Below are 20,906 nucleotides of genomic sequence, written 5' to 3'. Positions count from 1 at the left end.
TTTCATCAGCACGACAGTTATTTAATTTGGATTCGTCATAGATTTTATTTATAATGCACTTTATACTTGGCAAGCAAGTCTCAAAGTGCACACACACAAAAAAAAAAAACCCCAAGAAAGAGCAAAACATAAAATCAAAAGAATAACATGATAAAATCAATAATAAGTACTGGACAAAAAAAAAAAGAAATCAAATAAAATCGGTCAAAAAACGCTTTTCTAAAACGGAAGTAGGGCTCGGTTGTAGCTTCTCGTATCTTTATTTGATCAGGCGAGCGTCACGTGGATGGCGCGTCGTTCATAAAGAGCAGCCCCAGCAGCGAACGAATCGGTCCCTGAACGCAGCACGCCACGCAGGTTCGGTCCCTGAACGCAGCGCGCCACGCAGCTTCGGTCCCTGAACGCAGCGCGCCACGCAGGTTCGGTCCCTGAACGCAGCACGCCACGCAGCTTCGGTCCCTGAACGCAGCACGCCACGCAGCTTCCGCTTCGGTCCAGCAGGGGACTCCGCCGCAGAAACGCGAACGACTTCTCCGGGCATCGTTTGTTTAACACTCTTCGGTAAGTACGATTTACGTTTTAATACTAAGATTTGGCATTTTATCTGTTTATTTATTTGTCTTTCCGGGAATGGTTTTGGACCATGTGTAGCAATGCTATGCTGCATCGAGTTCTCGCTGACGTGAGCGCTGAAGTGTCAAAATACGCACTCCTAGCGAGCGCCCCCCCCGACCCCCCCCCCATATACAAACAACCTGTTAGAATACAATAGAAGTTAATTCATGTGTTCTTTATGTTTTTAACCGCTTTGTCTGTAACCCTGGCGCTGGAGTTTATCCCAGCAATCAAAGGGCGACAGGATTGCAAGTTATGACCGTCAATAACTATTATTCAAGTATTCGAGTGGCTTCAATAAGTAAAAAAAAACACGTAAAATGCATAAAAATAGGATAATAATAGTATTGCATTGTATGTATTTATTGCCTGTCTTCCCTATAAAGTCAAACAAAAGCAAAAAAATGCATGTTGCAGCTCCCGATAGACTGATCCAAAGTTACACCTTTTCTTATCCTGAGCATATTTAACCTCGACAGAATAATAATTAGATTAGCAAACAAACAAGAATATCTTGTTCTGCTCTTTACCATCCTCGATGAACTCGTTTCACACTCCGGTGCCCTCTAGCTGAAAGGGTAATAATTAATCTCAAATCCTGAACTTTATAGACCAATGGCAATCTTCTTCTGAACCGGTATCTTCAAATAAAGAGCTCCGTCTAACACATCCCTATCCCCTTTGGTGTTAGTCGCGAACAATAATCAGAAGATTAATATATAGTAAGAGCAGTCCTTCGTTTACATCACCTCATTTTTCTCATGCATGCTAGTAGCTGATGAATATTCTCTGCTGCCGCTCCTCAGGATCTCTACCCATTGAACTAAACAGCCGTCATCATGTCGAAAGGTACGGTGGTTCTTGCCTACAGCGGCGGTCTGGACACTTCCTGTATTCTGGTGTGGCTAAAGGAGCAAGGCTACGATGTGATTGCGTACATGGTAAGTATAGAGACTGGCGTTGTTTTGTTTTGATGGTGTCTAAAATCTCTTCTTCGGCAGTTCTAAAGTGTTTCAGTTCCAGTTCTAGTACTGGAGGACACCCAACCACCGGCTTCAAAAGCATGTCGGATCAGCGTTTTGTCCTTTGGCAAACGGAGAACTGCTTACTAAGCACTAAGCAGATTTTGTTGGAATGTTTCTCTTTTGTGGCCTGTTGGGGGGGGGGGGGGGGGGAAATGTTGTGACACTTGTTTGCTGCAGCAAAACTGTTAGAAAATGGAGAAGAAGAAGCGGAAGTAAATGCATATATTAATGTGGTGCATTTACATTTTTCTAGGCGGATATTGGACAAGATGAAGATTTTGCAGCTGCAAGAGAAAAGGCGGAACGCCTCGGTGCAAAGAAAGTAAGCGGTGGAAATTGTATCATTAACAATTTTTCACGGTTCTACTCGGCATCAAGTACTAGTTGCAAAGGCATTCTTGAGGCTGCAGATTTGTTTTTGCGATAAGACACCAAATGTTCTTCATTTTCTTAAATCCTCGTCTGTCGATTTGATGTTCCAGAAACACGAGGCACGAACGTTGTTGATTTTTCCAACTGATTGTTAAATCTCAGGTGTCGGAACCTCTGCGAAGTGCCCGATTACACCGATAACCAAATTATTTTTATATGACAAGATGCATGTTTGATATCTCATCTGCTTTATTCTGAGCAATGATGCATTTGCATCAAATACCTGCACTATAAGAGAAAGCTTTTTTTGGAAGGACTTCTCCGATAAAACTTGGCATGCCTTCGCCTCTCTTCTCGCAAAGATTTTCATTGAAGACCTGCGTGCAGAGTTTGTGGAGGACTTCATCTGGCCTGCAGTGAGGGCCAATGCCGTCTACGAGGACCGATACCTGATGGGCACTGCGATCGCGCGGCCCTGCATCGCCCGCCGACAGGTGGAGATCGCGCAAAAGGAGGGTGCCCATTTCGTCTCCCATGGTGCCACGGGAAAGGTAAAGCCAGGATAATAAATTAGTCTGAGAAAGAAGAGTAGCTATGAATGCATAAATATGAATAAAAGGAATCTGATTATTGGTGCTCTCTTTTGTAAATCTAGAGCTACAAGAAAAACATAAGTCTGTGGCATTATATGGAATCATTTCAGAATTGATCAGATTTTATAAATACACGTCGCAGATTCTGCCTAATGTTCCATTCTCTCTTGGTTTTTGAGCACTTTTTTTCATTGCAGAAAAAAAGCCATGCATCTGCTTTTAATATCGGAACAATTGTCTTGTTATCTGAGTCAAAATGACGGAGTGGAATTAGGAAGCGCTCAATGTGCAAACCTCTGTCAATGCCAGCAAGCATAATCTTTTCCAGACCTGTAAACGACGGCGGATCATAAATGTTGATCAGGGATGTAAAGTATTATCAGCAACTTAAATGCTGTAAAAAAAATATGATCCACACCTCGTAGCTATGCAAATGTATGAGACGGCACTGCAGTCACATTTGGAACATTAATCTTAAAATTATACCTGGGAAATAAACGAGCTTCGGTTTGACTGGAACAGACACAGATTTATATATTTAACAGGAAGATATTAGAGAATGGGTGCAAGAGCCTTCTGATGCCTGTTTAACTTTGGGGAGTAACTCATTATTGAGAATTATTTAGCAGAGGGCACAGAAATGGGTGATTTTCAACCGTTTCTCAGCTGAATTTAATAGTTCGTTTCATGAGAACGCGAACTCTCTCTGAAGACAGGAGGGTTGGAGAGCAATTAATAATTGTTGGGCGATCCTGGATGAAGATACGACTTGTTGCAATTTTGAATGCAATTGATCAATAATTAGAAAATGCCTAAATTAATCCTTTCAAGAATTATGGAAATGTAGTGACTGTGTTTAGCCTCTAGATGGAGACATGCTGCGTGAAGTGACAATCTAAATCTGTGCATGATCATTCCTTTTTAGTTTTTTTTACGTGCGAGATCAGACCAGCTTTCTGTCCTCGATGTGTTTGATTTCATTTTTGTAAATGAAGAAAGTGACATAATGTTGCGGAATTTATGAATGAAAATTTGGAGTCTGGTCTTGGCAAATGTGACCAGATAATCCAGACACATCGAGGAAATGTTAAACAACTGATGAAGAGAATTGTTCAGCAATTAAAATGTTAGGTCAGGCAACATAAAATAAATTTGGAAACCTGCTTTAATTCTTCTGTATGACGCTTATTGCCATTTGTCGGTCTCACCTCGAGCTTTGTTAAACGCCCAAAAATAAATTCTACAAATTTCTGACATGTATGTAGACAAATTAATTTTAAACCGCCTCACATGTGTTGCATGAACTTGCTAATTGTTGGCTGAACCATTGTGTTTTTCAGGGAAATGACCAGATCCGATTTGAGCTTACGTGTTATGCCCTCTACCCTGATGTTAAGGTAAGTCTTCTGCCTTTATGTTTTGCGGTTGTTGCTTGAGAGTTTGAACTCTCTCTCAGACCATCTGCTGAAATTAGAGTTCTAAGAAAATCCATTTGGCTCCTCGACTCCAAAGTAACTGTTGAAGCATCGCCTCGCCTGATTCTTCCCGATGCCTTTAGTTCCCTTTTTAGTTGAAAGGATGCTTTTGCAAGCAAGGCCGGAAGTCTTCATCCTCTGTCTGTGCTGTTCAGATCATTTCCCCGTGGAGGATCCCGGAGTTCTACAACCGCTTCAAGGGAAGAAAAGACCTGCTGGAATATGCTCAGGTAATAACATCAAAGCGACAAAAAACAGGAATGCAGTCTGTTCACAAACATGAGCTTACTTTAATTAAAAGACTACTTGGCCAACAGTCCATTTAATATGTACATTTAATTTAATATGAGGTTCATTGGAGGATCCGCTTTTCTCCACTAGAGGGAGGTCATGACGTTCAACATCATTTAATTCTTCCTGAATTGTTGCGCTCAACCTCAAATCACATCATACCCTAAATATAAAGAGACTTCTGAGGAAAAGAAAATGATCTTTCTTTGTTATAGATGGAGTCAGTGTGTATTTTAGTAGCGCTAACACGGCATGCCAAAACCCAGCCAGTGGAATGTCTTGTCAGAACCTTTATGTCCCTGATTTAAGGCCTGTTCTCTAAGCTCATGTGACATTTTCTTAAATGTAAACTGTTTTATAACATAACTCTTCTTTGTCAAACTTTAGAAAGAGGGTATCCCTGTAACAGCCACTCCACAGGCCCCCTGGAGCATGGATGCTAACCTCATGCATATAAGGTTGCTTCCCGTTTGAATTGTCTTTTATGAAAGTATTATATAAAGATCTTGCAATTAAATACATGATGTGTCTTTACAGCTATGAGTCTGGCATCCTGGAGAATCCTAAGGTAAGACTGCCAACAATAAAGGAGTTGTTGAGTTGTGCGATTGTGGTGATATAACAACCTCTCGCGTTCGACGTGGATTTGCCGACACAGTTGGGTTAGTCGTCTTTTTCGACATGTATACGGGACAAAAGATGAACATCTGCCGAACATTAACATCTGGAGAGTCGCTGTTACCCTCAGATCAGCACCTGCTCTGTCTGTTTCATCACGATGCTTTCATTCTGCTAAACAAATGGATGAATCGGAGTCGAAATGACCCGCAGCTTTCATCGTCCTTCGCTGAAAGAGATTTGAAAAGTGTTTAGTCTAATAATACATAAAGTAAATTATAATATCTTCAGTCAAATTGTAGCATCCATTTGAAGCGACTGTAAAAATAACAGTAAGTTAGGCTTCTGTCCTTTCTGCTGACCCGACTCGCTCTCCCACAGTTCCATGGGCGATACGGAGTTTGATCTCTGATGGGGTCGGAGGTCAAAGTAGTACATGCAGGTTGCCCCCAATGACCCTCAAAGCTCTCATCCCTTGGTCGCTGTGTCTGTGTCTCTGTCTCTCCTCACCCCGGGTCCTTGCCAGGCCCTGGGAAGAGCCTGGGACACACAGACACTGACTTGTCGTCAGCAACGCTTCGACTAATTCCCGATTTCATGGGAGCCGAAGAGGGGGGGGGGTTAGGGCGTTGCGCCCAGCTGGGGCCTCCTGAGTTCCAGCCCAAACTCCTCGGGACCTCATTGTTCCACTAGTTGCGCCGCCGCGGGCTGCAACGTGGGAGGGGAGCCATTTCATTGTGACACCGTGACACCAAAATGTCACCAGTAACAGTAAAGTACAAAGACAGCGGGCCAGACTGATGAGTCCCCAACGGACCGGGTGTCACGGGGAGGCGAGGGGGTCTCACTACTGCTGCAGTGGAGCTGCAGGGGCAGGGCCACTGTAACTCACAGACTCCGATCTGCCCCGCTCTTGCCGGCTCTTTCCCACCCCTCTGCGGCCTCTTTAGTGATCGGACTGTGGAGAAATGTTTTGAAAAGAATGAGAGGAACCGGCTCAATAGCATAGCGATGCACGGCGCAGTATTGTTGTAACTGCCATCATTCAGGCATTTCGTGTTGGACCATTTACTCCAATACTGAATCAATTCATGGCATTAAATACAATGAAATGTTTATGGTACCGAGGTCCAGGGTGGTAAATGGATTTGAATAAATTAGCCTTGGTGCAAAAATGTCTTTCATTGAGCTGTGAGCATTTTATTCTGAGGGATTTTCATTTTTGGATAATTACCGGTAGTATAAAGATCACAATAGTGCAAATCCTATATTAAATATAAAATGCTATTTTTAAAAGGAGCAAATTAATAACATTTCCCAAAAATGTTATTCTAAAACATGGTCGTAACGACAAAGATAATTTCTCACGTAAATGCACGACCGAGTCAGACATCTGAAAGAGGTCATCTTAGTCTCCTCTCTGCAGCAGCCTCTCTCTCTCCTCCAGTTACTGCCCTAAAGCCTCGGGGCGGGCCTCGACTATTCAGGCACCCCCCCCCCCACCTGCGGTACAAAGGCCTCTCTCTGCTCAACACGGTCAGATTAGGAAACGTCCAAATGGCCGCTCATATGTTCTCCTGTAGATAAGAGCCAGCAGAGTTCAGGTTACCCCGCGATTACCGGGGTATCCTTCCTGATGGCCCTAAACCGTTCGCCTTCAGCACAATGACTTTTTACTTGCATTAACCCATGTGAAGACGTGTGCCCAAGGTAGCTTGACCTGTCTGCTCTCATCCTCGTACCGTCACATTTAATTAGCAGTCCTACCCTTTGAATGCGTTGAGGTAGTAAATTCCGTTTAATTGAACAAATCATGATACAAACAAGACAAGAGATCCTGTTGTCGTTGCAGTCGGGATTAAAACTGTCTTTAATTGGACGATGCTACTTCTAGATTACGTTCGGTGGCTGTGCTTGATTTTTAGCTACTGACAAACAGTATAAGATCCACAACGTCTATATGTATATTCACAGAATTAACTAATGAAATATTATTATTTATAGGCTGGAATTACGACATAGTCCTACAGAATATGTGCCTTTACTTGTGTTTTAATACCCATCAGATTTGATGAGCATTCCTGTAGTTGCTAAACATCCTGCGAGTCTTCTGACTATCCTCCGTGCCTGAGCAGCCGGAGCCCGGCCTGAGGCGACCCGACACTCGTCCCGAGTCATTAAAACATCACCTCCGTCTTAATTACGGCCCCTGTCAGCGTCGCCTTCCCCTCGACTCGCTCCGCTCTTTGATCGGGAAGCCGACGTTGGCCGGGAGTGAAGGAAGCGTAACGCCGAGCCTCCGCTCCCCTGGAGGAAATGAGAACTTGTTCTCTGCCGGTCGCACGCCTGGCTGGAAAGATGGATGGATAGAAGACTGCCTGTGGGGGGAAAGGAAGTTGGCTTGTAGGTGTTTGTGTGCCGTGAAGCAAAGGGGGTCGGCCTTCGCCACCCTCGGGTGTGGTTGGTCTGACCCGTTATAACCAGCGATGTCCTCATTAAATCCAGCTGAGGCCCCAACATTAACCAAAACCGTCCCGGGTGGTTAAGAATGCGAATGTCTCTCGAGCACATCGCGTGTACGTAGTTTTGTTTTTGTGTCAGTTTTCCAGGTTTGCATTTTAAAGAGAAGGACAGACTTGAAACGTGGTGATTTCGGCATCATTTCCAAACCATTGCGCCCAAGATGTTTTTACCGCGCTCTTCTATCTCAGCCCCCCCCCCCCCCCCCTCCTGTCACCTCTGCCTCCTTTTGAGCTCTTTTGGCTTCGATTGAAAACCAATGAGGCAAGTAATATGTGGAAAGATAGAAATGTACTCGCTTTAAGTTCATGCTTCTGCCTTCGCCTTTGCTGTATGGGCCGCGTTTAGCACAACAATATGGCAGAAGCAAAGACTGTCAAAGGAGCTGCTCTGTGCTATATGATGGTGCGCTTCATGCCCCATTTCCCACCAATACCCCCCCCACCCCCGCTACCTTTTCCTCTCTTTCAGGGCCATGGCTTTGGGACAGGTCCACCTGCAGGGGGTTTGCATTGAAATGCATTGATCTCTCTCGCTCACTGGAAACAAACCCATCTTCTTATTTTTTCTATCCAATGGCCCATAAAGTTTGAAGTTCCCATTGTCGGAGCTTCTGCGTTTTCTGCCATTGCTAAGCCAGAGGTATTGGTTTTTAAACATTTTATGAGTGTGTTTTTAACGTGATCTAGCCTTTTTCTAAGCCATACTGCAGTTATACTCCATCCATTTTGGCAGGAAGACTATTATATCGGCTATGCTTGATGCTGTTCGTCACCATAAAGGGTAAATTGAACCACTGGTTCCAAGTTTTCCTTTAAATTAGCAATGGCCACCAGGAAAACGTTCTTACTAATGTCTCCTGTGTGCTAGTTGAACTATCTGAAGGCTGAACAAGATATTTGCAAACAGAATATGAGACCACAGGAACAGTAGAATCTGATATTTAAAATTCCGCCCGTCTTTCTTTTTGTCGGGGCGAGCATTCAAGGGCTTTTTTATGGTGGTCATGTCATCCCTCTCCTGTTTGCTCTCATTTGGCATCGTTCAGGGCACCGATGCAGAAAATAAAGGAAAGGCAAAACGGCTGCTTCCCACTCAATTTCGGTGTTTAGTTAAAAGGAAAGCGACTGCGCCGCTCGTTTTCTCCTCTCTGACAGGCGATGAACAGACGCTGATTAGTTATTGTATGATGATTTAGCGTCTGGTAAAGCTTTCCATTTAAATGCACCCGGTAGTTACTTTGCATAGTTGCCCTGCAATTTGGCTCAGCTCAGGAGACATCGGCCGTCGTGGCGTCCTAATGCTGTGTAATTGTTGGACGAGCTCATCGCTGGGCGGACACATCGGGCCGCCACGCTCCTTTAGCGCCGAACCGTGACTTCCTTGAGATCGCTCCAAGCTCCCACCGACTGGAAAACAGATGCGCTCCTGTCACCTGGGACAAGTTGAGTGAACAGGGAAGACTCCCTTGCTGTTCACGAAACGGAAACGGAACATTGCTACAGACGAAGTGTTGCTCGAACAGATCAGGTCGTCGTATTTCAGGTGTTCGTCTTGTCTTGGGTTACCTTTTCTTCAGGATGAGTTTTGTCCTTTTCCACTCTCCCTCCCTTCCTCCCTCTTGTCCCGCCTTCCCCTGCAGTGAAGGGGAAATAAATGGAAATTGAACTGCAATTTTCTTTTTTTTCTTCTCTCGACTCGTGCAATGGTGTTTTCAGATTTCTCATGTTTCAACTTATCCTCTCTTTTCTTCTCCCCAGCCATGTCTCAGGTTGCCCCCCCACCTCACCCCAGACAATAGCCCATCTCCCCGACCACTGCACTTTTCTTTTATGAGGTCTCAGAAGGTCATTGTTATTCATCCAAGGGAATACAGTGTCTCTCTCAAATACTGTGTGTGTGTGTGTGTGTTTTTCAGAGCCATGCTCCAGATAGCCTCTTCGAGATGACCAGTAACCCTGAAGATGCTCCAGACAAACGTGATGTCCTGGAGATCGAGTTCAAAAACGGTTCGTGCTCGCAAAACTTGTTAATTCCTCTGTCGCATTTCTGCTGTGCTTTCAAACCTGATCCCCCGTTTTACATGGAAAAACCTCTAATTTACTTATGTCAGCTATGCAGTTGAACAGAACCTTTTTCAACCCCCCCCCCCCAATTGTGTATTCGATTTATCGACAAACTACGCCATTTGCCCGGCGTTTGCAATAACAAATAGAAAGGCAGGTATTGCAAGAACACTTTTCTCTAATCTGACACAAAATGCTGCTTTTTAAGATGGGACAGTCTCAAAATCACCCCAAGCCCTTAATTACAAGCATCGCCGGTACTTTGTAGAGATCTTCTTTCTGCTCTGACCTGCCGCAGACGCGATGCATGAAGTCAGTGGAGGTGACGCTCGCTGAAGCTTAGCGGTCTGTGTTGAATACAGGAAAGCAATAAATATCCTTTTTTGAAATCGCCCATCAAAACCAGCGTGATGCGATAGTAGTTCTACGTCCTGCACTGGAGCAGACGTTTCTGCTGCTGTTCTTTTTTCCATCAGTTCCATATTGCCAGGTACGCGGTCCACCCTCGCTCCGTTCCACTTCTCTTCATGTTACTCAAAATGAAACGCTTCTCGCCGCAGGGCTACAGCTCTCACGCTGACCCTGTTTCACTTTATCACCATTCCTGACCACCCAGACTCATCCTCAGCCCCTCAAAGCATTACTCGGTCCAAAGCTGCCGTGTTTTGGCCCAGAGGGCACACACGGGCCGGAAGCATTAAGTCCAGCTAATACACCAAGCCCCGAGGATCCAGAGAAGCCCTCATTAGATATACTGCCACAAGGGCCTCACTGAATAGTGGAAAGTGTCACATGTTTGCACAAAAAAAAAACATCCAGGCCCGAGGCAAACGGCACAGATGTCCCTTCGTCCCCAGTCACTGGTGGAGGCAGCAGAGCCGCCATATCAATCAACTGAGAGACACACAAGCTCCTCTGATCACACACAGTCGATGGACAGCTTTACGGGGCGGTAATAGTAAATTAAGGGAAGATCAGACGGGTTGGTATGATCCTGTGAGAGTATTAATGATCACTGAAGCTGCCGTTTTAACAAGCTCCTTCAGCATCCGGCGAGCGTCTGGGCTGAAACCGAGTTCGCAACTCACTTTCTGAAAGATGCCAAACTATAAAGTGCATAGGCTGGCGTCACCTCCGCTCAAGAAGCGATTCGTTTGTGTTTAAAAACAGTCCTGTGAGGTGAGGTTTGGTTTTGCAGGATCCTTTACGGGCCTGCACTCTGTTTTCAGTGCCTTTTATTTAGCACCCTATGACAAAAGCTGTTTTAGTTGTCCACACAAAGGCCCGAGCCCACTCCTCCCTCTGAGCACGAGATCAGCACAAGAATGTTTCATTTCATTCGCCCTCCCACCTTTTCATCCCGGCCTTTCTCACCAAAGTTTTCTCACTGATGTTAAATATTCTTTTTTTTTTTTTTTTATACGACAGGAACTTTTACCCTGTCAAACACTTCGGTTCCCATTCCTCTCCCTTTTTTGAGGATAATTTTTTTGTCCCCGCCCTCCTTTTCACGGCAAAGAAATGGAGAGGAAAAAAGAGACAGAGAGGAAAAATGTAAAGCAGTAATTTTTCCTACAACTGTGTCTGCGCTCCCATTGTTTGCACTGTTGGGCTGTTAAAAACTAAAGAAAGGGACCACAGGGAGAAAAAGGCCCTTCAGTGAATGATGGAAGCCGCATGATGGAGAGAGCGAGGGCGAAAGGAGAGCACAGGGGCGAAAGACCAGCCTCCAATACTCCCACGTTCAGACGCTTAATTTATCGGAACCTTTAATCTAATTATTAGGTATGTGGGAGGAGGCGCGGTGCAGATTTAGTAATGCCTCCTCCGTACTGCCCTCTCCTGCACTGGGAGGTACTTTTTCTTCCTCCGTGGGAGACGCCACAATTCCCGCGACACGAGAGAGGACCATCAACAAAGCCCTTGTCTAAAAAAATTATAATAATATTTGTCAAGTCCTTCCTGTTAGCTTTTTGTGCACCGGCTGAAAGTCTCTTCAAAGCTGTTTGACTGACATCTGCTAGCATGCCAACGTATGTATAGCACGGATTGAAAGTGAATATCAGCAGATTTTTTTTTTCTCTCTCCTCCATTTCCTTCCCTTGTGAAGGAAATGGTTCTATTCTCTTCCCAACAGACACGCACCCGTGTGTCGTGTTTGTTTCCTCGCCTCCACCTTTGGCCTGCGGCGCTCATTGAAGGCCATGAATAAGAAGGCCCGTGACAGTGATTGATGTGTACTTGGTTTTAAGTGGCATCGGAGTGTGTGTGTGTGTGTGTGTGTGTGTGTGACACATAATAAGATGGTTGATGATTCTGCAACTGGTTTTGTCTCTTGCACAAACGCTTGAACACTAAAACATTCAGCGGCTGAAACGGGGAAAAAAAATCTCCGCGCCGAAGAGAGCATGGGCGACAAAGCTGCGTGAGTAATCGAATTAGGTAAAGGCCTGCCCATGATTTCACAGCCTTCAGATGAGCCAGGCCTTTGAATTTATTAGCCCCACAAATCAGCTCCCCTCTTAAACGCTTTTCACTTTTAGCTGCCGACTATTGATTTTGGCGATTTGAGATAACGAGCAGTTGTCGGCAGATTTGATCGACTCATTAACTAAACGGTGTGAAGCCTAAATCTTCTGCTTAAAAAAATCTTACTTATTCTTCTTCACGGGATCTGCGTGCAATATCACACCATTGGGAACACTGCTTTAATTGTGGATTTTTTTATTTTAGACACAAAGCTGTCTATGTTTATGTGATCTTACAAAGGGTGAAATAAATTATTTGGCAGCAACAAGGTCAGCGAAAAAGCAGAAAGCTTTTTTTTTTAACTAATGTTTTAAACTAATTTAACAGCTGATTGTCACTCAAAATAAAATATTTAATGTGTGGCTGTTCAGTGAATGCCGTTCCTCTCCATGCCTTGCCGTCGCTCTTTTGATGTTTAAGAAAACATTGTCCTCCTTTTTAGGAGTGCCCGTCAAAGTGACCAATGTGAAGGAGGGCACATCCAAGGCCTCGCCCCTTGACATCTTCTCTTACCTTAACAAAGTTGGGTGAGTTGCTTTTACTACAAAAAACATTTGTCATGACGATGATGTTGGGTGAAGTGGACAGTAAATGAATGTGTGTGTGTGTGTGTGTGTGTGGCTCTCTCTCTCTCCCCGCGTCTTAGAGCACAGCACGGCGTTGGTCGGATTGACATAGTCGAGAACCGTTTCATTGGCATGAAGTCCAGAGGTAAGCGGTTAAGGATTACTCTGAGCTTCGGCCGTCTAGTTTGTGGCATTTGTTTGCTGTTTTGGACCAGATGAGTGAGCGGTTTCCTCTTTTTCACAAATGGCCACGCACCCGCTCTCAAATGCGTCAATTCAAATGCTTTTACGCAATTGAGCGATATTTTACATGAGTGCTTTAAGTGTAGCTCTCGCTCGCCCATTCCCATAAATATGTGCTGGAAGACAAACGGGCGTATTTCCACCTGGAGTCGGATGCTTCAAAGACATTTATGCATGCTCACATTAAGGCTACGTTCACACTGCAACCTGAAGTGACCCAAATCCGATTTTTTTTTTTTGGGTCCCTATGCGACCTGTGTCTGATCTTTTCATGACAGTCTGAACGACACACATCAGATTGTGGTCCTAAATCCAATTGGCTCTTTTGCCATGCAGTCTGAACGGCCGGGTTGCATTTATCCGACCGACAGTGACACACGACGTGCGTCACTCTTGTGCGACTCCACACCCACGCGTTACTTTTTTTTTTGCTGCTACTCCTCCACAAAACGCCATGGCTAAAAACCTGGTTTTCTTCCTTTTTAATCTTCTTAAATCTTCTCCTGGGTCGTATGGCGTTCACACGGGAGATCACATTCAAGTCGCATTTAATTGGAAATTTGAACTAACTTGCAAAACAAATCTGAATTGATCATTAAGCCCTGCGGTGTGAACGTAGCCGGAGAGAAAACAAACGCTCTGTGAACAAGATAACGGCGTGCACACTTAACCGGATTCAAACGGATACACAGATGATCAAAACGGGTGTGATCTTTATCTTTATCTTGTTGTTGTTGAAGCTCCTCGTTAGGTCTTTACTAACGATCATAGCATACGAGGGCAGCAAGCCACCCCCCCCCCCCCTCCTGTTCATTGCCGTGTTATGATTGGCAAATTGACTGACCAACAGACTGCGGCTGTGATGCAACTTGGCAGGTAGAAATTGGAAAATGGGAAGGCCACTTTTCTCTCCCCTCTGCTGAACAAAAGATCAAACCTTTTTCCTCCAGAAGCAAAAGGGAGAGGTGGGAGCACAAGGTGTCCAAGTGGTTGAATAACTGCCACGGCGCAGACATCTTGCTCCCCTCCATAGTGGCAAAATGGATGGTGGGAGTCGCTGAATGGGGGCCATGTCATACCTATTCTTGTTGGGTCATATTTATTTGTGTGGGGTTGGGAAGGCGGGGGGGATTTTAATGGTTTGTCAAGAATGTTGTCACTGTGTGACAAAACATTCGAACCAGACGAACGTTTCCCACCCGTCAGCACGCCGTCAGGCCTTTGACCCGTGCACAGGAGATGGAGTTTGCCGAGGCGCACCGATCAAGAGCAGGAAATTGCTGCATCTTTCCCCGAACACGTCCAGCCCTCGTACCGTCAGACTCAAAGGCAGCTGTTCTAAAAAAAAAAAAAAAAGAATTTCCTTCGGGATTAATAACGTTCTATCTTTTTGTTTTCAAAACATTTATAGAGTCAGCATGAACTTTTTCTATCCCAACTTCATACCTGTCAACTAATACGGTTTTCCCGTATTTCCGTATGGGAAAATCGGATCTTTGAGCAGTACGGCACCCTCTGTAAATACGGGAAAATAAAAACTAAAGCAGGGCTTTAAAGGGTCCTGAGTTTGGCTGGCAATTATTAATTTCCACCTATATTTTATGTGTGCCTGTTTATGCTGCACCAACAGTTTGCCTGGGGGGGGGGGGGGGGGGTCATAGGGGGATAAGGATAACTAATTATTCCCCCCCCCCCATTGATCCCTTTCAGGCCTGCAGCAATGTTAGCATACCTGCAGTAACCATATTAAAGATTAAAACTTGAAGGTGTTGACTCTTTTAGCTTAACCAAACTGCCACTGTCAGAGCTTACAAAGATAGCGTTTCATTGTCTGCTAAGCTGGCCCTCCTTTGAGCACTTAAGCCAAGTTGCGTAGGGGGGGTTGGGGGTATTTTGAACTTATTTATCTGATAGAACTCGGGGAAATGTCTGTACTTGCCCTCTCTGGTCCTGGATCACCTGAAAGCCACAACCATTCTAGCTCGGGCGACATCCTTTTGTGGCTTTAAGAGTATTAGCAGCATCGCTAAGCCCTGTGTTCGGCTCCCAGCGGAGGGAGGGCTTCTCCACCTCCAGGACTGTCACCAGATATTAAAGGTTCAGGGATTGGAATATATATATTCCCTAGAATTCATCTGTAAAATCTCAGTGAAGAGTTTTGAAGTCGCAGCAAAATCATACAATTTGTGAAATCTGGCAGCCTGGTGTTCGCCACAGGGAAACTCAAAAACGACAACCATCCAAATTGACAGATGAAGTGAGGATCCTCGCCCTGGATGGGGAAACGGTGATCAAAATGGCAGCTCTCGGTGAAATGGATGGCACCGATAAAGCTCCCGCTCCCGTTGTCACATCCGTCCGGTGTCGTTTTCTCAGCCCACCTTTCGTTTTAGAGGACATTTCTGTGACGGCTTCATTTCTGCTGTCATTTCCCCGATCTCTTCGCCTCTCACCCCTCCTCCCTGTCCAGAGGGGGGTAAATTGCAGGCTAGGCGGAGGCCTGGTCCATGTTCTAGGCTGGCAGGAGCCTCCTAACCTGTCATTTACCCAGGACAGGGCTCATCCATGCTCCGTGAGGCCTGTCTGTCAGACAGCTGACGGCTGATAGAGCTGGGCTTTATACTCCTGTGATTGGACTCTGCTGGTTGCGATTAGAGGAAATCGTGCTCACTATGTCAAGAATGTTGCTGCCGTGGTTTCGACAGATCATTTAGAATCATCATGAGAATGACGAGATGTTTGTACGGACCACATCAGGAAAGCAAGTGAATTTATATTCATCCCCTGAGAGCTAATTGTTACATTTTCTTCTGTTTTGTGTCAGGGTTATATGAAACCCCCGGAGGCACAATTCTGCTGATGGCCCACTTAGACATCGAAACCTTCACCATGGACAGAGAGGTGCGTCGGATCAAACAGGGACTCGGCATCAAGTTCTCAGAACTCGTCTACAACGGTAAGTCCTTTAAAATTCAGAATCGGCATAAAACTCCAAAGCAAAGACTCCTTGTTTATGGTCTTTACTCTTTATGTAATAAAATACTAATGACTAAATAGCCTTGATGGTCCATGATCAGAAGGATCAACATCTCTTTAGGCATTAAATAAAACATTATGTAAAAGGTGTGTGTGTGTGTGTACTAGCTTGGCTCAGGTGTCTTAATCAGCACTTCTGCTCAGTCACCAGTCTCTGCACCTTCATCCATATAATAGGATCAGTGCCATTAGAGACTGACTGCTAGACCACTTCACTTGTAGCCTCCAGAGACGCACACACAAAGCAGGATAGAGATTAAACCCATTGTGGTTTTAAATCATTCATAAATCTTCTGTACACTGGGGCATATGTTAACAGCCCACCTGTCCTACATCTGTTTTTTTTTTTTTTGTTTGTTTAGGTATCAGCGATCAATTAAATGATTGAGCTATTTAAAGAGTATCTTTATCTCTAACTTCGGAGCCTTTATTTTATGCCTTTTATCAAGTAAACACGAACTTTTAAATACATTAAATAATATTTTCTTGCTCTTCTTGCTTTTATATAAAATATTTGTGAGTGAACATACATTTTTTTTAATAAACTGAGTCAATCGACGGGACTATGAAAATGTCGTGCCAGCTCGGAGGCACTCAAAGCGGAGAAGGGTTGTCTTTGAACATGGCCAGATGATGAAGTGGAGGTCGGCTGCTGATGAGAGGAGGACCCCTGCTGGGTGGGGGGGGGGCGTGCCTGACCTCAGAACATTCACAGACACTCGCCCATCTGTCTCAGAGACTGACGGGACTAAAGAAAGGGGGCGTGTAAACTTCACCTGGAACAGAAACAAAACGTAGACGGAGGCTCTGTGGGCCCTTTTCTCGTCGACCTAACACTCTAAGCGCTTTACGACACATTCACACAAAAGACACAGCCATCTGGAGGGACTTGGGGTTTGGTAACCTGGCCAAAGGCACTTGACGATGAGGACGAGAGGAAGAGGAGTGTTGACCCACCAACCCTCTGACTGGTGGGCGACGGACCCGACAGGAAAATGAGGCAACATTCACACGTCTGAAACATGAAAGGCCCTCTTTTATTTGGTTTGTCCCTTCTGGGCTACTGTACAATCATCCTTCACCTTAGGCGATTCTATACAAAAGTAAACTATAAAGACATATTTAATAAGTGCTATTAACATTTTCTCCCGTAGACTGTTGTCATATAGGGAGAAATGGTTTCAGCCTTATATCTTATTTAGAAATGTAGTCAGTCATGAAATTATGGTACTGTACCTTTGACCTGGAATAAACAGTAATTTATGCATAAACTCAGTCTGATATAATAAAATGTCATTCTTGCTCTGCTTGACCAGAACATTTTCTGTATATTTTGTTGGCGCTGATATCAGTTGAAGTTAGTGCAGCAACATTTTTTTTGCCTCCTGCAGCACCTTGTCCGAGTACGCTTTGTCTGTATTGGGGGGGGGGGCGTGTCACCGAAAAGTCAATTGTACTTATGCATATCAACACGTTATTGGGGGGGGGTTCTTATTTTTATTTCTTTGCTCCGCTCAGGTTTCTGGTACAGCCCGGAGTGTAATTTCGTGCGACACTGCATCGACAAATCCCAGGAGAATGTGGAGGGAAAGGTGCAGCTGTCTGTCTACAAGGGCCATGTCTACGTCCTGGCACGCGAGTCGGCCAAGTCCCTCTACAACGAGGAGCTGGTCAGGTAAGCGGACCCAGAATAAAGGTTGTTCTGACTCGACAGCTGTCACCCTGGGCGCCGTGCAGGTCACCCTGCCCAACCTCCATCGGCGTACTGAAGTGACCCTGCCTCACAAAGACATCAGACAAGTGTCAAGCTCAGTTCCTGGAAGGCAGACCCCGACCCCAGCCCCCCCCCCCTCCCCCCTCCTAGTGCACGCCTGTGGCCTCTTAGGCGCGGTAACAGTGGGTTTGTTCAGGATTCTGACCCCTGATGCCCCCCCTGGGCAGGCTCAGCACTGACCAAAGTAAAAAAAAAACCTCCATATGCCCCTCCGTCTCCTGCCGTACCCTAGAGTCATGGAGCTAATGGTGTTTTCTAGCGAGTAGAGAGAGGTGATTTCTTTGGGCTATTAGGAAGAAAGTGCACGGGTGTCATGCTTGTTAAGCAGGAACGATGAGGGAGAAGAGCAAACGGGCCTCACACAGTCAGCCATTCTACTTCTCCGACCGCTTTGGCAAGAGGAAGAATGTACAGTTTGTTCTGTGTGAGGCATGAATAGGGATGAGACTGTAGCCGCACTGTAATCATAAATGGCAATGATAAATAACAGATTAAATATATTAACTTGAATTAATCAGTGAAGAAGGATCTAATTAGCTCTGTCTATTGACGGAGTAAAGGCTTGATAAGCAAATCCAAAGCAGAATTTATAATTGTAATTTATAAGGAATAAAAATAGAATTCAGTGGAGGAATCAAACAAAGTATAAAATGTAAAAATGTGTGTGGATTAAAAAGCAGTTTATGGATTAAATGCAGCCTCCTAATCAAATTATATTATAGTCTAGTTAATTATAAAATACATCTAATTACAAAAAGCCTTTAACTAAAATAACATCATATTTTTACTGTCTGTGTTATGGGGATTATTTTGCATTATAAAACAACTTCTTGCTGTACTGACACCCGTCTCACCTGAAGCAGCCGTCTCACCTGAAGCACGCACGCACTCTTTCTGTTACACGACGGTCTCACACACACACACACGCACACACGCACAAACCAGATTAGGCTGACATCGCGCTGGCATCGCCGCAGGCAACGGTAAACGGCGTAATTAACGCAGTGGTAATACGGCCTGTCGCCGCACCCGTCCGACACACAAATGTCACCCTCCTCGCGTCCGCCGGCTCCACTCTCAATTAGACCGCAGGGTTTCTTCAAGGGATACGCAACGTATCACGCGACCGCTCACTCACGCACACGCATAATGGTGTCCAGGTGCCGACTGGGGTGCCTTGTGTTGAGAGTTGGCGATTTAGTTGTCGCTCTATCTTTTTGTAGCGTATCATTTGTTGGCAATTTCCTCTTGTTAAGTGCTTTTTGAAGAATGAGTGCAAGGCTGTACGTCGGGGAGGCCGGCGTCGTAGGGAGGAGAGGGACTCGGTGAGGGAGTGTATTAAGCGCTGCGGGTAGAAACTGCTGCAATTACACAATGCACAGACGCACTCGGAAGAGACGGCGTCACAGCGGGCCTAAACGACACGGAGACGTGCAGCAGCACAAGTTAAAGATTCAACCCTTATTTAAGAGGAAGCGGATAAACCAGAAATCGGAAACGCCAGATTATAATACCAGCTCTTTATTTAGCTTGGTTGATACTAGGACCCGATTGATTGTTTGAAAGTGGATGATGCGCGGCTTTTGTGTGACATAAGTGTTTGCCTTCTTCGGTATTGATTACCTCCCGAAACAACCAATACCGTCGAGGAGCAATCAATTGGAACATTATTTCAAAACGACACGTTATCCAGTTATCCCAGTAGTTGACGAGGCTCCGTGTGTCTTGTGTTTACTGCAAGCCTTTTCTTTTCTAGAATCTCACCTGCCTTTCTCTCGGCTTCTCTTCCCTACAGCATGGATGTGCAGGGAGACTACGACCCGACCGACGCCTCTGGATTCATCCGGATCAACGCTGTCAGGTTGGCATCCATTCGACTTATAAAGTGGCTCCCAAAACTGTTGAGATCCATATTTTAGAAGCGACTCGGCCCACTTGCGCAGCCTTTTAAGTCTTTTTTTTTTTTTTTTCCCCTTATTGTTCTCCACAGGCTGAAGGAGCACCACCGTCTGCAGGGTCTCTCCGGCAAAAAGCAGTGACTGTCAACCGGCTTTCCTTTCACTGCCGTGTCTTAATCGGATTTACACTTTGTGCCTCTAATGTTTACATTAGATGACATCGAACACCGTTAATCACGAAAACACAGACGAGGTAAATGCTATGTAACGAGCACACCGATCATGGTTGACTGTACTGTTGATTAGCCTTCATTCGTATGAATCAGTAGTTCGGAAATTGAATGTGAACGTTGAAGCAGACTCTTGAAAATAAAATGCAGTGACTTGAGTTTTTGTATTTTAACGCTTCTTCTTAGTTTATTACCGACAATAACGACCATGGGCAGCACTGTGGCGCGGTGGGTAGCGCTGTCGCATCACAGCGAGAAGGTCATGGGTTCAAATCTGACTTGGGGGGCCTTTCTGTGAGGAGCTTGCAAGTTCTCCCCGTGTCTGCGTTGGTTCTCCCCGGCTTCCTCCCACTGCTAGAAACATGCAACGTAGGTGAGTCGGAATCGGATTTCGGAGTAAGTGGTTAAGACTTCAGGCCAGCGAGGACGCCATGTCGTATTTGCAGTATGGTTAACTGATGTATCAGTCGTTTACTCGGCACTGTCGCAAATTGTGGGGCAAAGAAGGTGGATACTGACAACATGGCTACCAAATGCACGGATACCTCCAATCTGCAACCCAAGATTAAAAATCGGGAGGATTTTGTCTGGCCTGGATGGACAAACCAGGTTAGCGTCGCTGTTTAATCAAATCTTTCTGCAAAGCACCGGCTGTCATTTTACATTTCACAGACAGGATTGTGATATTGGCCACTCTTTCCCCCCCAAAAAAAAGATGGCCGTGAGCAACTTTCACCGCTGCCAAGGAACGTTTCTACGTCGGTAGCTTTTGACTTCTTCCCTCAAAAAAAAGAGGTGGAGGCTTGTCTTATCAAAGTTGAGTCCCTGCCCTGGATTATATAACCTGTAAAACACGGCTGTGTGTTCTGCACACACCACCTCGACCCCCTGCTACATTGAAGTGCTGGCTATAGTGTGGGCTTCAAGGTGTAGTCCACATGCACAGGAGACCCCCTGCCAGGTCTAATGAGCAATGAGGGATCCTAGGACCCTTTCAGTCCCTCAGACCCCCCCCCCCCCCGCTCAATTACGCGGCAGGCGTCTCAGTCTTTGCT

At 45.3% G+C, this 20,906-nt stretch overlaps 1 protein-coding gene across 1 annotated transcript; it reads left to right on the top strand.

Annotated features, from left to right (window-relative positions):
- The first annotated feature begins 418 nt into the window (after positions 1-418).
- Positions 419-20,009, top strand: ass1 (argininosuccinate synthase 1). The gene is made up of 15 exons (XM_068752792.1): positions 419-561; positions 1,422-1,556; positions 1,894-1,962; positions 2,375-2,563; positions 3,946-4,002; positions 4,236-4,310; positions 4,759-4,829; positions 4,909-4,939; positions 9,428-9,518; positions 12,547-12,631; positions 12,751-12,815; positions 15,738-15,869; positions 17,468-17,624; positions 19,519-19,584; positions 19,714-20,009. The coding sequence occupies exons 2-15, from the start codon at positions 1,455-1,457 to the stop codon at positions 19,760-19,762; spliced, it is 1,239 nt and encodes a 412-aa protein (XP_068608893.1). The 5' UTR covers positions 419-561; positions 1,422-1,454; the 3' UTR covers positions 19,763-20,009.
- Positions 20,010-20,906: the final 897 nt, after the last annotated feature.

The sequence above is a fragment of the Brachionichthys hirsutus genome, chromosome 19, assembly GCF_040956055.1.
Source record: "Brachionichthys hirsutus isolate HB-005 chromosome 19, CSIRO-AGI_Bhir_v1, whole genome shotgun sequence".
In the NCBI taxonomy this organism is placed as follows: Eukaryota; Metazoa; Chordata; class Actinopteri; order Lophiiformes; family Brachionichthyidae; genus Brachionichthys; species Brachionichthys hirsutus.
This window is presented reverse-complemented; position numbering and strand designations above follow the sequence as displayed.

What these genes read in the sequence shown, in the direction of transcription:
- ass1 (XM_068752792.1), top strand. Translation starts at nt 1,455, where the DNA reads ATGTCGAAAGGTACGGTGGTTCTTGCCTACAGCGGCGGTCTGGACACT. An exon ending in ACCTGCTGGAATATGCTCAG is followed by an intron (nt 4,311 to 4,758) that starts GTAATAACATCA and finishes GTCAAACTTTAG; the next exon opens with AAAGAGGGTATCCCTGTAAC. An exon ending in ATCCGGATCAACGCTGTCAG is followed by an intron (nt 19,585 to 19,713) that starts GTTGGCATCCAT and finishes TGTTCTCCACAG; the next exon opens with GCTGAAGGAGCACCACCGTC.